Source organism: Muscardinus avellanarius (genome assembly GCF_963383645.1).
Source record: "Muscardinus avellanarius genome assembly, chromosome: 1".
NCBI classification, from domain to species: Eukaryota; Metazoa; Chordata; class Mammalia; order Rodentia; family Gliridae; genus Muscardinus; species Muscardinus avellanarius.
Window position 1 is genome coordinate 199,446,850 of NC_137786.1, and position 17,925 is coordinate 199,464,774.

A 17,925-nucleotide genomic window follows, 5' to 3' on the forward strand; every position below is an offset into this window, starting at 1 on the left:
TGAACAACATAGAGGCCAAGGAAGGAATCTTAAAAGCAGTGAGAACAAAAGGACAGGTGACATATAGAGGCAAAACAATAAGAATAACCCCAGACTATACAACCCAGGTCAGGAATACTAGGAGAGACTGGTACGACATGATTCAGACCCGGGAAGAAAATAACTTCCCACCAAGGCTCATATATCCAGCAAAACTACTATTCAAGATCAATGGGGAAACCAACATCTTTCAGGATAAACAGAATCTCAAAAAATTCATGAATTCAAAGACAACACTAGAGAAAATTCTTAAAGAAATAAACCATAAGGAAGAAAAAAGAAGCAGACTTCAGAATCAAAGAAGAGAGGAAGTTAATAAGTGGGCCATGTAAGTAAAGAAGAAAGATCACACCACCCAAGAGTAGACAGAACACAAAATGGCAGAAAATGAAAATCATATTTCAATAATATCTCTTAATGTCAAAGGACTTAACTCACCAATCAAAAGACATAGACTGGCAATGTGGATTAGGAAACATAATCCAAATATATGCTGTCTGCAAGAAACTCACATCACAGCCAAAGACATTCACAGGCTGAGGTGAAAGGATGGAAAAATATATACCATGCCACCAGTGACGAAAAAAGAGCAGCGGTAGCAACCCTGATATCCAACAAAACAGACTTTAAACTAAAACACATCAAAAGAGACAAATCAGGGCACTTCCTTTTATTAAAAGGAACAATACACCAAGAAGATATAATGATAGTAAATATTTATGCCCCAAATATGGGTGCAACCACATTTGTAAAACAAACCCTTCTGGACATAAGATCCCAAGTAGACCCAAATACAATAATTCTGGGAGACTTTAATACGCCTCTCACACCACTGGATCGATCTTCAAGGCAAAAGATGAGTAAAGACGCTTTAGAACTAAAGGAAACCATAAACCAAATGGACCTAATAGACGTTTTCAGAGTATTTCAACCAGGAAATACAGAATACACTTTCTTCTCAGCAGCCCATGGAACCTTCTCCAAAATACATCACATCCTGGGACACAAAGAAAATACCAGCAAATTCAAAAAATGTAATATAATTCCATGCATCTTTTCAGACCACAACGGAATAAAAGTAGAAATCAACAACAGGAAACTCGAAAGAAAGTATTCAAATTCATGGAGAATGAATGATACACAATTGAATGACAAATGGGTAAGAGCAGAAATTAGGGGAGAAATAAAGAAATTTATGGAAACAAACGAAAACAGAGACACAGCTTACCAAAATCTATGGGACACCATGAAGGCAGTACTAAGAGGAAAGTTTATTGCATTGAGTGCCCACATAAAAAGGACAGAGAACCACCAAGTAAAGAACCTAATGACGCAACTCAAGGATCTAGAAATTCTGCAACAGTCTATTCCCAAAGCCAGCAGAAGACAAGAAATCATCAAAATTAGAGCAGAAATAAATGAAATAGAGAACAAAAAAACAATTCAAAGAATCAATTAAACAAAAAGTTAGTTCTTTGAAAAGATTAATAGAATTGATAAACCCCTGGCCAACCTAACCAAAAGAAAAAGAGAATCAACTCAAATTATCAAAATTAGAAATGAAAAAGGAGATATCACCACAGATAGTGAAGAAATTCAAAAGATTATCAGAAACTACTTTGAAATTTTATACTCCAATAGACTTGAAAACCTGGAAGAAATAGATAGATTTCTAAGCACAGTTAACCTTCCTACACTGAGCCAAGAGGACATAGCAAGCCTAAACCAACCAATAACAACCAAAGAAATAGAAATGGCAATAAAAATTCTTCCACCAAAGAAAAGCCCAGGCCCAGATGGGTTCCCAGCTGAATTCTACAAAACCTTCAGTGAGCAACTAATACCAATATTCACAACATGTTCTGGGAAATTGAAAGAGATGGAACTCTTCCAAATTCCTTCTATGAGGCCAGTATCACATTAATCCCCAAAGCAAATAAAGATACCTCAAGAAAGGAAAACTACAGACCAATAACCTTAATGAACATAGATGCAAAAATTCTAAACAAAATACTAGCTATACGCATTAAAAACTATATCAAGAGAATAATACATCATGACCAAGTCGGTTTCATCCCAGAAAAACAAGGCTGGTTCAACATATGCGAATCAATACATGTTATTCACCACATAAATAGAACCAAGAACAAAAACCACATCATCATAGCAATAGATGCTGAAAAAGCATTCGACAAAATCCAACACCCATTTATGTTAAAAACACTGCAAAAAATTGGGATAGAAGGAAAGTACTTCAACATCATTAAGGCAATATACTGCAAACCCAAAGCCAACATTATATCGAATGGGGAAAAACTGCAAGAATTTCCGCTACAGTCAGGAACAAGACAAGGATGCCCACTATCACCACTCCTTTTTAATATAGCCCTTGAGACTCTTGCTGCAGCAATCAGACAAGAGAAGGAAATCAAAGGAATCCACATAGGAAGAGAGGAAGTGAAATTATCCTTATTCGCAGATGACATGATCCTTTATCTGGAAGACCCAAATAACTCAACCAAAAGACTTCTGGAGCTGATTGACAAATTCAGCAAACTTGCAGGTTACAAAATCAACCTAAAGAAATCAGTGGCCTTTCTTTATGCCAACAACGAATCCACAATGAAAGAAACAAAAACAACAATTCCATTCACTATAACCTCAAAACCAATAAAATACCAGGAATAAACCTAACCAAAGATGTAAAAGACCTCTACAACAAAAACTATAAAACATTAAAGAAAGAAATAGAAGAAGACCTTGGAAGATGGAAAGATCTCCCGTGCTCAGGGATAGGCAGAATAAATATCATCAAAATGGCCATTCTGCCAAAACTGATCTATAGGTTCAACGCAATTCCCATTAAAATACCAATGACATTCTTCAGAGACCTAGAAAAATCAACCATAAACTTCATATGGAGAAAGAAAAGACCTAGAATAGCCAAAGCAATTCTCAATAACAAGAAACACGCAGGAGGCATTACAATCCCACACTTCAAACTATACTATAGAGCAATAATAGTAAAAACAGCATGGTACTGGCACAAAAACAGATATACTGACCAGTGGATTAGAATAGAACATACAGAAACAAACCCACACATCTTTAGTCAATTAATCTTTGACAAAGGGGCCACATATGCTGGAGAAAAGACAGCCTTTTCAACAAGTGGTGCTGGGAGAACTGGCTATCCATTTGTAAAAAGATTAATCTAAACCCCTATATCTCACCTAACACAGGAATCAACTCAAGATGGATCAAAGACAGAAATTAGACCTGAGACTGTGAAGTTAGTAGAGGAGAACATAGGTTCAACACTACAACATATTGGCACAGGCAGTAACTTTCTCAACAAAACCTCCAAAGCTCAGGAAATTAAAGCAAGAATAAACAAGTGGGATAACATCAAACTAAAAAGTTTCTTCTCATCAAAGGAAACTATCAATAACCTAAAGAGGAAGCCTACAGAATGGGAAAGGATCTTTACCAGCCACCATTCTGATAGGGGGCTAATATCCAGAATATACAAAGAGCTCAAAAGACTCTACACTAGCAAAACAAATAACCCAATCAAGAAATGGGCAAATGAACTAAATAGACACTTCACAAAAGAAGAGATACAAAGGGCTAATAGATACATGAAAAGATGTTCTTCATCACTGGCCATCAGGGAGATGCAAATCAAAACTACACTGAGATTCCATCTAACTCCAGTCAGAGTGGCAAGCATAAAGAAATCAAAGAACAACAAATGCTGGTGAGGATGTGGGGAAAGAGGAACTCTTTTACACTGTTGGTGGGAGTGCAAACTAGTTCAGCCACTATGGAGATCTGTGTGGAGATTCCTAAGAAATGTGGGAATAGATCCACCATATGATCCAGCTATACCACTCCTGGGTATCTTTCCAAAGGGATTGAATTCAGAGAAATACAGCAACATATGCATACCTATGTTCATAGCAGCACAATTTGTAATAGCCAAAATATGGAACCAACCCAGATCACCATCAACAGATGAATGGATAGCAAAACTGTGGGAAATACACACAGTGGAATTCTATTCAGCCATAAAGAAGAACAAAATTATATCATTTGCAAGAAGATGGAAAGCCCTGGAGAACATCATGTTAAGTGAGATCAACCAAGCACAGAAGGAGAAGATACACATGTTTCCTCTAATATGCCCAAACTAGAAAACACAAAGGATACCAGTGGGACTCCAGATAGTAGAGGGGAAATACTAACTAAGTTTGAATGGAAAGATAGGAGAGGAGAAAGACCGATCTTGATTAATGAGGGTCTACACCTGAACATGTGTAAAATTATGAATAAGACATGGTTAACCTGGACAACCATTGGTGGGAGGGGGGGAAGAGAAAACGAGGGCAGGGGGGAGAGGGCACCACATATAGTGTAAATGTATACTATTTATGTTCAATAAAAATTTGTTAAAAAAAAGAACAAAATTAGGTAATTTACAGGGAAATGGCTAGAACTGAAGCATATAGTTTAAGTGAAGTAAGCCAGATTTAGAAAGTTAAAAGCCATATACTTTTCCTCATGCTCGGAAACTAGACAGAAAAAAGGTATAAAAAGCAGTCTTAACAAAACAGAAGACAAGTGAAGTAGATGGAGATTGGGAGGAGGGAAGGTGAGATGTCAAAAAGTGTTACAAAGGAATCAAATTATCAAATTGTGTTACATGGATACATGAATATTTCATAATAAATTCCACTATTATACAGAATTACAAAGCATCAATAAAATATTCTCTGAAATATTATATATTAAAATTAATATCTGCAATTTAAAATCTCTAGCAAAATGCCTAAAGTAATGGAAATATAAGAACTAACTAAAGGAGAAACAAATAAACTAATTATAGAAACTAATTGTATGAATAAATGAAATAATAGATAAAACAAGATGATCCAAATGTGTATGCTTATAAAGAAAACTCCAAATCTTCATATTTTTTCTTTAAGTTTGTATTCTTTGTCAATGATGACGGATGCTCAGTGTAACGTGGGAGTTTATAGAACTTTCTTCTGTGTTACAGGCTCAACAGCTGACTGATCTGGAACAAAAATTAGCTGTGGCTAAAAATGAACTAGAGAAAGCAGCTCTTGACAGGGTAAGTTTGAATCTCTGCACCTTCATGATTTTGTTTTTGTTTTTTTATTAAATGATGGGATATGCTCATTCCTTCCTTTTATGTTTTAATGAAACTCTAGATGGCTGTGCTTATAAAAGGGTTATAAAACTCATGAATATTTGAAAATATCCTTTTCTTCTTTATTCTGCTGCAATAAGTTGACTGAAGTTTTCATCTTCATGACTTCATGAATTTATTTTTTACCTTTCTGGCAAAATTTTTATAGAGCACCATAAATAAAGATGATGTAAAGCACCAGTAATATGCCATATATTAACTGCATGAATGAACTATAAGGCAAATAGAAATAGTCATTGACATCTACTTGTTATAACTATTTTTTATATAAATGTTTTAGTATTTATATATCTATATATGTATTTGAATATATGCAAAAGGACATCAAACATAGCAATGTTAGAATTAAAACTAAATGGAAGTAATTGCTTACTATTAGAATTAATGGAATATAATGTATATATTTTATATGATAATATTTAAAATATTAATCAAAATGTAAAAATAATAAATATTAAATATATCGGTAGCAATATAACATATATTGATATAAAATTTAAAATTATATGAAAATATTTTAAAATAAATATATGAAATACATTTTAAAATATTACATATCTTAACATAGATTAAGGATAAAGACACAAAATTCATGAAAAAAAACTGTCTTTGGGAAAAGACTGAGTCAAGTTATACTAGGTATTCTTGTGAAGAGTACCTATGAAAAAGTTTCTTATCATCCAATAATCATACCAATACAAATAGTCTTTAATGCATATGAGCATATATATGCTTTCTATATTATATCCATGAATTAAATAAGTGTAGACATATGCATATGATGTATGTAATACATGCATGTAAAATACATATGAATGTATCATGTTTATGTATCATATTTACAATGTCACAAAACTACATAAATGTTATATATGCACCAAATATATATATATTATTCTATTATGATGGCTTTTGCATATTTAATTCATTTTCTTAGTTACCTACTATTTATTATGTTGTTCTCTATCTACATATTTATAAAATAATTTTTAATTGAGTAATATATTCTCTATGCTGTTAAGAGCTTTCTATATTGTGTTCACAGCTCATTAATCATTTTAATGAGAACATTAAGTAAAATGAATGCACTTATAATTTATTTCTTAGTAACTAATATGTATTTAACAATATTTTTAAAGAAAGGAGATTGCCTTCTAATTACCAACTTAAAGCAGGGGTGTTTTCTGTAGCAAAGAGAGAAAATGGAACATTTAAAAATGGTTTTTTTTGGAGTTCAGCTGGTGTCTCCAGCACCTGTTATGCAATGGTTTTAAAAGACCAGCGAAAATTCTACCCTTAAAAGATTTGTGTCCCTCCCACATAAGCACATTTCTTTATTTTCATAAGACCAAATTGTCTTTGTTGTTATCATAACCATCTTAACAAGTAGGAAGAATTAGTAAGGATATTTTATGAATATTAAGAATATTTCTTTGTAAGTTTTAAAATTCTGGGACAAATTAAGCTTTTTACTGAGCAATTTGGTATCTTAACAATTTTATATCTTTGTGAGTACCTTATGTCTTTATGATAAATTAATTTAAATTTTAAATTAAGTCATTAATATTTGCCTGTGTAATGGCGCATGCTTGTAATCTCAGCATTTGGGAAGCAGAGACTAGAGGATCATGGTTCTCGGACAGGTTCAGCTACCTAGTGAAGCTCTTCACAACTCAGTGAGACCCTGTTTCAAAAAATAAAATAAATAAACAAAAATAAAAAATAAAAAGAACATAAATTGTTAATATTTAATAGTTCTTGGGGTGTCTGATTTCTATTTTGGAGACTAGGTAAAAATTATTAATTTTAAAAAGTCTCAGGCCAGGCGTGGTGGTACACGCTTGTAATACCCACGCTTAGGAGGCGGAGACAGGAGGATGGTACAGGTTTGAAGCCAGCCGCGCTGGCTTAAGAGACCTTGTTTCAAAAATATAAAATAGGTCTGGAAGTGTAGCCCGGAGGTAGAAGGGCTTCCAGGAACCCTAGTACCACCAACCAACCAACCAACCAACAAACAAACAAACAAACAAGCCTTTAGTTTTATAAGCTATGTTTTAATTCATAGAAGTTTATATCAATACATATTAATATCTGGCCATATCCAAATCATGCCTTAAAATATTACTTCATAAAGAGGCTTTTTGCACTTTATAGAATTGGTAGAATTAGAAACCCCAAGGCAATCTTATACTTAAGCTTAACTAGGCTATCTTTCTTCAAATTCTTTCTTTTATTTTTGATACCATTTCTGCAATATGATTTAGGTCCTACTGAATTCTTGAATTTAATGATCCTGACGTATCTAGACATCTTTCAATTTGGGAGTCAAGATCTTCAACAGTGTTATTACTGAAAGTTGATTTTTTGTTTCCTGTTATTTTATGTTCTTTATTCAGTTTGTTGTAGTATTATTTTTTCCTTTGTTTAGTTGACCACATGATGGAATTTGCCTTTTCTCTGGTTCTGAAATTTTCTTCTTTTTATAATTTATTTCTAGCCAGGTGTGATGGCTCACACTTGTAATCCCTGCAATTGGGAGGCGGAGACAGGAGGATCAGACAGGTTCAAAGCCAGTCTCAGCTACTTATTGAGGTTCTCAGCAACTTAGTGAGACCCTGTTTTCAAATAAAATATTTTTAAAAAATTAGTCTGGGAGTATAGCCTGGAGGTAGAAAGCCTTTAGGTTCCACCCCCAGTAACACTCCCCACAAGATAATTTATTTTTCTAAGTATTTTCTCTAGTGTCTGCTTGGTTGTTATACATTTTATGTTTCTGCCTATTTTTCATCAATTTTTTTTTTTCAGTACAGAGGATAAAACCCAGGGGCACTGTGCCTCTGAGCAACACCTCCAGCCCTATATTTTAGTCTTTTTTATTTTTGAAACAGGGTCTCACTGAATTGCAAATTACCTCACTAAGTAGCTGAGGCTGTCCACAAACCACAATCCTCCAGTTTCTGCCTCCCAAATGCAGGATTACAAGTGTGTGTCACCACACCCAGCTTCCATCAATTTTTAATTATATATTTTCTGAATATAGCATTATTGGTTAGTAGTTATTTTATTCCAGGACTGGAGTACTTTCTACCAGTATGTCCAGTCATTCATGACTTAGGTTTTGGAGTCTGAAGTGATTTTTATTGTTTTACCCTTCGATGTCACCAATTCTTTTGTTCTTACTGATTTTAAAATTCTTTCTTTGGCCACTATGTTAGCCATTTTGATTATTACATAGCATGAGGAGGTCCTTATATGACCATGTTTTAATGGTATTTTTTCTGCCTCCTGTGTATGAATTTTCAAGTCTTTTTCTATGTTTGAAAATTCTCTAATATTATTTCTCTGAAGAGATTATAAATACCCTTGTGTATGCTCCTATACCTTCTTTAATGCCTTTTATCTGTAAGTTAGATTATTTCATATTGTCTCATCATTTTTTGGTGTTTAGGTCATGTTGTAATGTCTTTTGTATACTGTTGATTGTCTTTCAGTTTTTAATGAACAATCTTTCAAGAGTGATACCCTGTTTTCCATCTGATCTAGCCAGCCAGGGTTGTTTCTTATTATTCTTTTAAATTCATTTATTGGCTCCTTCATTTCATTCAAAGCTTTTTTTCTGGTTCTTTCTTAAATCTCAATTTTTTTCATATTTGAACACTTTCTATGAGATCTTTTATCATTTTGAAGGTTAAAATTTAGAATTCTTCTTGTATTTTTGTAGATAAGTATTGATGATCTCACTTGTTGAGTTGTGGAAGTTGATTGTTACCTCACTGTATTTCCTTTTTATATTTTCAGAGTTCTCAGGTTTTGTGGTTCCATTGGCTTAGCATCTTCTTCCTCTTGTGTGACCAAATTCCACAGGAACAGAGACTATGTTACTCTATTCAGAACCTGCATCTTGCTGTTTGAGACCTAATACACCCCAATGACCACTGCTGCTTTGCTGATAGTAAGCCCATGATAATACAGAGTGCTAACCTCTGGCCCCTTTGAACAGTTGGCTTAGGCTCAGAAAAGTCACTCCAAATCTGCTTGTTATGGTCATATGAGGTACTTTCCACCACTAACTTACATGTATGCAAGGTGCAAACTCTACTGGCAGAGAAAGTATTTAATTCTCAACTTTTATCTGTGATCAAGTGATACACTGGCCTCTTGGAACAGTCTGGCCAATATGGCACTGCTGCCAGTCTTTGCCCAAAGCCTAAGATCTGGCAGAAAGAAAATGCATGGTTCCAAGCCAAGGATTTGGGTTGTTCAGGTCCTTAGCCCCAGGGACACCACTACTCCTGTTTTATGTGGCTGCACTCCCTGGGCCCTTGCTGACCTCCAATGCTTGTGCTTTTGATACACAAAGAAGGCAGATGCAAGTTAACTGCTTTCAGAACCTGCTACTCAGTAGGCTGAGATATTTCTCCCTGACACCATGAGTCGGTGTCCCGCAGTGATCCTTAGAAACCTTACAAGGGCTCTACAAACTGTGGACTGCAGATTCCCTACAGTCAGTTCCTAGGAACTGCCTATTAATTTACTTTTCTACTGTGTCTCATAGTAGGCCCTACTCCCACCTCTATAGAGATTATTTACAAGGGGTTATTTACAAGGTCTCAAATCCCCACAAATCTGTTTTATTGCCAAGTAAGTCCCTGTGGCCACGCAAAACCAGCTTCTCCTGCTGAGAATGGTTTATCAATTTATATTGTGAATGGATGCTGCTCTGTATCACTGCCAGAGGAGATGTGTTCAGCCACCTTCATAGTGTCCAACTGCATTGTCTGTTCTGCCAGGTCCCTGTCAAGCATGAGGTAAAATGCTAATCATTTTCACTCATGGCTTGTAGTTGTAAAGCTCACAACAATTCACAGTTTCTTCCTGGTAGTATCTGGAAGCCTCAGTGCCAGCAGCCACCAGCTCCTCCAGCATGGCCTGACCCAGATAGGATTGCCACCAGTCTCTAGCCCATGGTCCTCAGCTATTTTTATTTTTAAATAGTGTCCAGTGAGGTTTCTGAGAGTCTCACTATTATTGAGGCTGGTCTCCAACCTATGTCTCTCTTATCTTAGTCTCCCATGTACTGAGATTTACAGGCATGTGACATTGTACCTGGATAACAATTAGAATTTTGTCTCTTTTTTTGGTCCAGTGAACTGTATAATCATTTCATATTAGAGGTTAATTTCAACAAACCTCATGTAAGGTACATAAAAGTCACATAAACTGCAACCATAAAGTCAAGTAGAAATGGTAGCTAATTTTAGAATGGTTAAAAGTATAGTTTAATAAAATTGTTCTTTACCTCTCTTCCATATCTTTATATAAGACATTTTTATTTTATTTAGTTACCTGGCTATTGAAAGTGTCAGTTGGGTGTGGTGGCACACACATGTAATCCCATCCCAGCGTTTAGAAAGCTAAGACAGCCGGGCGTGGTGGCGCACGCTTGTAATCCCCGCGCTTGGGAGGCAGAGACAGGAGGATCGCGCAGGTTCGAAGCCAGCCGCGCGTGCTGGCTTAGGAGACCCTGTTTCCAAATAAAAATGTAAAAATAGGTCTGGGAGTGTAGCCCGGAGGTAGAAGGGCTTCCAGAAACCCCAGTACCACCAAAAAGAAAAAAAAAAAAAAAAAAAAAGAAAGAAAGCTAAGACAGGAGGATAAGGTTTGTGGACAGTCTAAGCTACTTAGTGAGGCCCTTTGCAACTCAGTGAGACCCAGTTTCAAAATAAAGAATAAAAATTAGGGCTGGAGATATAGCTCAGAGATGGAATGCCCCTGGGTTCCATCCTCAGTACTGAAAAGAAAAACGAAAGTGTCATAACTTGATTCCAAATAAGTTTAAATATCTCCTAAAAATTATGAAAATATTTTTGCACTCTATTTGGGTCCTCATGTCATCTATAATTAATTTTGGCTATTAAAAATAAAAATAGAGCTGGGCGTGGTGGCGCATGCTTGTAATCCCCACGCTTGGGAGACAGAGACAGGAGGATCGCGCAGGTTCAAAGCCAGCCGCGCACGCTGGCTTAGGAGACCCTTTTTCCAAAAAAAAAAGTAAAAATAGGTCTGGGAGTGTAGCTTGGAGGTAGAAGGGCTTCCAGGAACCCCAGTACCACCAAAAAAAAAAAAAAAAAAAGAAGAAGAAGAAGAAGAAAAAAAATATAATAATCTCAAAGTATAGAGACTATCTTTGAGTTTCCAAATTAAGGGATTCAGTTATTTATTTAGTAAAATCTTATGAATTATTTTCAGCATCAGCAAAGATAATATAGGAATGACTTTTAGGTGGGTAAATCTCTTAAAATTCCAAACTAACAAAGCTTGTACAGTCTCTGATTCTTGTAAAATTACACCTAGATAGCCATGCATTATTACAGAGCACACAAGTTGAGTGACCTACAAAGACACTCAGGAGTAATTCATAACAGAATGAGGACTCTTTTGATACAGTAAGTGGCACATATCAGCAATATAGTAAATCACTCTTTAAATATATAAATAAATACCTTATTTTATACATGAAGGAATGTACTATCCTGCTATTGTACACAGAAACTGAGAACCACTACAGCAGAGATCAGAATGTTTTACCTGAGTTTCCTGGGTTCATGGAGCTTATTTTCTGGCAGAAATAGTTAGGGAAAAATAAAGTTCATCCTTTCATATTTGTTTCAGAGCCATCAACTAATATTGAACCATGATCTTTCTGAGGTACAGTTTTCATCCAAAAGATTTAACATGAATATTTTGTGAAGTTTCATGTAGTTCAAAATTAGAAGAATACCGCGCTTGGTGGCACATTCTTGTAATCCCAGTATTTGAGAGACTGAGACAGGAGAATTACGGTTCATTGACAGCCTCAGCTACTAGTGAGGCCCTTTGCAACTAAGTGAGATTCAGTTTAAAAAAATAAAGAATAACAAATAGGATGGGGTATAGCTCAGAAGTACAATGCCTCTGGGTTCCATTCCCAGTACTGTAACTTAAAAAAAGGTAGAAGCCTATTTATTTCTATTAAGTACACCTTACTTTTCACAAATAGAAGGCATTTTTTCTGAGAAAAGTACTAATATACACATAAAATATTTTCTTATATGTTTTCTGCCATCTTAAGATCATATAGAACAAAAATTAATTTTATATGATCTCTTCATAGGATATAGCATCCATACAAGTATTTTTAATATCTGATATAAATTTTCTTGTGTATTACCTAGTGCAGTGCATAAAAATAGGAAAAACTTTTACTATTTTCTCATGTAACCAAGCATTATTTTATATATTCTGTTTTTTAAAATTTTGTTAAAATATATTTAGCTAGATACTGTTAATATTGACAAATGATGGTTTTCAATGATGTTGCAAGTAGATAAACAATAAATAAAAAACAATAATATAATTTGAACTGATAGTAAAGAACAAATAAACCATAAAATTAGGAAAGGGAATAAAAAATTAAGAAAGAAAACATTATTGGAAAGGGCAGTCAGGATCTGTTGCCAAGAACATATACTGTGAGCTGTATATGTGAGCATTTTATAAAAAAAAATGTGGATATTTGGGTAGAATTCATTAAGACAGAAGCATCAGCACATGTAAGTTCACAAGAGGAGAATGAGCTTGGGGTCTTTAAGGGTTGTAAGTGAAGGACACATGAAAATAAAAGCATGTTAACTAGAGAGTTTGTATTTTAATGTCATGTGGCAAAAAAGTAAAAAAAGTAGTTTGGTGTAGTGAGGGGAAAACCAAGATGGATCTTAGAAGAAAATAGGTTTTAGGATCTAGGAGAAAGTAGGTTATACAAAGTGCACATCATAATCCACCAAAGATGTCTTGATCTAGCAAATGGCAAACGAAACAGTTGCTTACAGCTTCAAAACAGACTACACCAAGCAGGATAAATGAAAGTGTAATAACACAGGTGTCGTAAAATCATTATCTGGGTCCTACTCATGGAACTGGGTCAAGTCAAACCTAAATAATGTCATCGGCAGTTTCTATTAAGTTAAAGGAATTGGGTTAGGTAGAAGGATGACCAAATTAAGGTGGCTTGTTCACAGCAATTCAAGTTCTCTGGCAAGAAAAATCTACAGTGTTCTCAGGGAACTGAGTAGAATCTAAGATAAGAGTTCATGATCCAGGCTTCTGCTCCCAAGAAAGAAAATCAGAAAGTAAGAGGTTAAGAAGAGGTTGAAATGTAAGACTACAGAAAGTTCCATAACTGTGGCCATTAAAGATGAGGAGTTGGAAAGGGCATTTTAGAATGTTGATGCTGTTAATTTTTTTTATTATCCTGGCAAGGTCAGGAGCCTGTGGGAGCAGACAGTTGGACTAGAGTTCAGATAATTTAAGATATAATGTACATGCCCATTCCCTTTAAAGTTTCACTAAAATATGTCTTGCCTCAACAATATTCAATTAAAAAAATCACTGTTTGGAACTATTGGCTGGATGCTGCTCATTATTTTCAGCATGTGGTTGAGTTATTACCCAGATTTAAAGATTTGTGTACTATATTGCCATATACATTTTAGATATATGGTGTTAATAGGAGTAAGGATAAGAATACAGTGAGTATAAGAAAAGAAATGTCACTGCTTCCCAAGTGACAAGAATTGAAAGTTAGCCATGTGAGGTGGTCCGCGCTTATAATCCCCCCACTTAGGAGGCTGAGACAGGAGAATTGCACAGGTTCGAAGCCACCCTCAGCTACTTAGTGAGGCTCTCAGTAACTTAGTAAGATCCTGTTTCCAAATAAAAATATAAAAACTAGGGCTGGGTGTATAGCCCTGAGGTAGAAAGCCACTGGGTTCCACCCGCAGTACCACCAAAAAAAAAAAAAATTGAAAGCTAAAATTTTAATGTCAAAATATGTCTGACCTAGTCATATTACTCTTTTTTTAAATTTTATCACTAAAAATAGTAAAAGAGTAATAGAAATAGTTACACACATACCCACACACATATCTGCTCAGGGAAATAAGGATTAACTTGCTGCTAACACAAGTTTCAATACCAGTCTCCTAGTATATTGTGAGAGAAGGGAAGGGTCACTCAAGGTTGCAATGAAGAACCAACAGAAAGAGATATTACTTCTTATTTCCTATTTTTTTTTGGAAATAACTTGTTTTTTTCAATGACATATAGAAATAATATTTCCTCTAAGTTTTTTTTTTTTTCTTTGTGGTACAGGGGATAGAACCAGGGGCTTTCTACCTCCAGGCTATACTCCCAGACCTAGTTTATATTCTATTTAAAAACAGGGTCTCACTAAGTTGCTGAGAGCCTCACTTAAGTAGCTGAGGCTGACTTTGAACTTGTGCGATCCTCCTTTCTCAGCCTCCCAAGTGCTGGAATTTCAAGCATGTGCCACCACACCCAGCTTAAGTTTTTATTTTTAAGTTGTTCATTCAAAAAAAATTTTTGAGAACTTTTAGGATCAGGGATTGTATCCGGTGCTAGTAAACTTCCATACACGTACATATACATGCATATTAAATTAAAATTATGATAATTACAATTATTGAAAGTAAATAGGATTAGTAGGAAAAATAATAAACTGAGAAAATGCACAACCCAAGTTCTAAGGTAAGAATACAAAAGGGGCCATTTGGCCAGGTGTGTTGGAACATGCTTGTAATCCTAGCATTCCGGAGGTGGAGACCAGAGGACTGTGGTTCGTGGTCAGCCCCAACTACTTAGTGAGGCCCTTCACAACTCAGTGAGACCCTGTTTCAAAAACATTTTAAAAAAACCTAAAAAATAAGATTGGGGTGTAGTTTGGAGGAAGAATGCCCCTGGGTTCCATCCCCAGTACTGCAAAAAAATAAAAAATGGGGCCATTTTGAGCACAAAACTTGTACTCAAGCATCATCATTTGAGTCATTGTCCTGCTCATTTAACAACACTCCCTCATTTTATTCCTTATCATTATTACATCTTAGAAACCTTGACAGAACATGAGTAATGATAAGGAAATGCATTCTGGTCCTATTCTGGATACATTTCCAGTTGACTGTATCACTGCTGTGTGTGTGTGTGTATGTGTGTGTGTGTGTGTGTGGTATTTGGGATGGAACACAGGGGCTTTCTACCCCTGGCCTACACTCCCAGACCTATTTTTATATTTTATTTGGAAAGAAGGTCTCACTAAATTGCTGATAACCTCACTCAGTAGCTGAGGCTGGCTTCAAACCTTCACGATCCTACTGTCTCAGCCTCCTAGGGGCTGGGATTACAAGCATGAGTCACCATACCTGGCTCATTGCTTTTTAAAAAACACTATTTGATATGACCAAAAGAATGACTTCTTGAGTTGCTATTCTACTTGTAAGGACTTTCTAGATAAATTTTAACAGACAGCCCAAAGAAGTCCTTAGGAAGGATCTAAGTTAACTTTTCAAAATTGAACAGGAGTATTCTATAGTAAGAACATGGGATCTAGGAGAGTGTTATATAAAAGAAAACTCCTAGCACCACATATAAAATGGAGTAGTTTGTTGAGAGTTTATCAGAGAAAACAGACCTTGGTGTTTTGCTAACCCATGTGTCTACTAAAACGTTAGCTTTACTTGTACCTGTTTGTTCATGGACATTGGATTCAGTAACTAACCTCTTTCCTATCTCTCTTGGACCAAAGATAACTTCCTGTGTTCCTACATTATCCTACCTAATTTGTTAACTGGGGATCTTTTGATCATTTTTACTCATAATTTTATTATTCTTATCAACATGTAAGAATATTTTTAGCAGTGGTATCTGGGATATATGTGTGTGATAAATGGTTTTCTAATTTAGTCAGTCAGTCAAAAGGATATGAAAACTTATTTGCCTTTCATCAAAGCTAAATAGTAATAAAAATTTCTGTTCCATAGATGTTTAAAACCATAAAGTTGATTGCATATGAAAATGAGTAGAATATTGTGATATGCTAATATAAGAAAGTGTTAATATTATCATTAACTTCTATTGCCTAACATGGTATAGAGGAAATGAGAAGTTTAACAAAGGCAAATTTATCAAAGACAAATTTCTTTTTTCCATTATCTGGGTAAATAGAACAACATAAGATAATATGAGAAACATGATAGCTTATTGTGCTAAAAAAATTACTCTTTGTTTGTGTGTATGATACTGTGCATTGAACCTAGGGGTACTTGACTACTAAGCTTTTGGTTAAAAATTGAGGCAAGTTCTCCCTAAGTTGGCTTTGAACTTACATTTTACTGTCTTAGCCTCCTAGGCACTGGGATTTAATACATGTACCATTGTACCTGGCCTAGTATAGAGATTCTCAATAACAATGATTGATGTCAAAAGAAAAATGGCAGATGATTGTGAAAGACATTGAATTCAGAGTGACCTAGAGTCAGTTTCCTTCTCAGCAAATTATAATGACCCAAATCCTATCAATTCAAAGACATAAAAGTAAAATATGTGTTTAAGTTTTGTTGCTCAAAATATATCATGAACATATTAGATCTAGAAACAGATTGAATGTAAACTAAGTAACATGTCATAATGGAACTTTTAGATTAGATAATTACATTTAAAAAATAATATTCATTTTTATGGTAAGTGAAGAGTAGATTATTAAAAGTAAAATACGATCATCAAAGCCACATGTAAATCAAATCTCTCTCTCTCTCTCTCTCTCTCTCTCTCTCTCTCTCTTTCTCTCTCTCTCTGTTTAGGAGTCACAGATGAAAGCAATGAAAGAAACTGTACAGCTCTGCTTGACTTCCGTTTTCCGTGACCAGTCTTCCCCTTTGAGTCTAATCACTTCAAATCCAACTCAGATGTTACTTCCACCCAGGACAATTGCTGCTAAGATTCCAGAAGCACGAACAAAACCCAAGGTATATTTTATTAGTGCTTTGTAAAGCAATGTTAAGTACTGTACTATTTATGAAGTCTATTCTATAGAATCAATAGAGTGAACCCAAGTAGGTTATGGAATTCATTGAAAGATTAGTAAGTATATAAATGCTAATAACCCAGTCAGTAAAGTCTCCTTTGTCATTTGGAGAATATTAGAAGGCATATTTTATTTATAGAGAATATGCTTCTTAAGTAGAATCATATAACTGTTAAAATTAAGAGCATCAAAATTAATCAAAATAAAAAATAATTTTAAAGGCCGGGCGTGGTGGCGCACGCTTGTAATCCCCGCGCTTGGGAGGCAGAGACAGGAGGATCACGCAGGTTCGAAGCCAGCCACGCGCGCTGGCTTAGGAGACCCTGTTTCCAAATAAAAATGTAAAAATAGGTCTGGGAGTGTAGCCCGGAGGTAGAAGGGCTTCCAGGAACCCCAGTACCACCAAAAAATAAATAAATAAATAAAATAAAATAAAATAAAATAATAATAATAATAATTTTAAATATATTAAAAGAAAATATCTTGTATCACATTTCAATAAACAACACATATTTGATTGTTTCTGTAAGAATATAAGTGTCATTCTGACAAACATATTATTTTAAAAATTGAATCCAAAGCTCTGAGCTTTTAAAAATTGAATCCAAAGTACTGAGCACTGTCTATACAATTAAATCATTTGTGATACCTGAGAAAATTATTGTAGGACCCATGCTCAGACCTATGCATTCAGATTCTTTTGATTTGATCTCCAGTCATTTTCACCATTCCCAAT

General features: G+C 35.0%; 1 protein-coding gene across 2 annotated transcripts in view; it reads left to right on the forward strand.

Moving 5' to 3' along the window:
• LUZP2 (leucine zipper protein 2) overlaps positions 1–17,925 on the forward strand; it is a gene marked incomplete at both ends in the record, with an annotated part of 495,487 nt that overhangs the window by 419,425 nt on the left and 58,137 nt on the right. For both annotated transcript variants that reach the window (XM_080714586.1, XM_080714587.1), the window contains 2 exons: positions 5,102–5,176; positions 16,966–17,130. In XM_080714586.1, the coding sequence (XP_080570712.1) occupies positions 5,102–5,176; positions 16,966–17,130 (240 nt within the window). The remainder of the gene's footprint in view (positions 1–5,101; positions 5,177–16,965; positions 17,131–17,925) is intronic.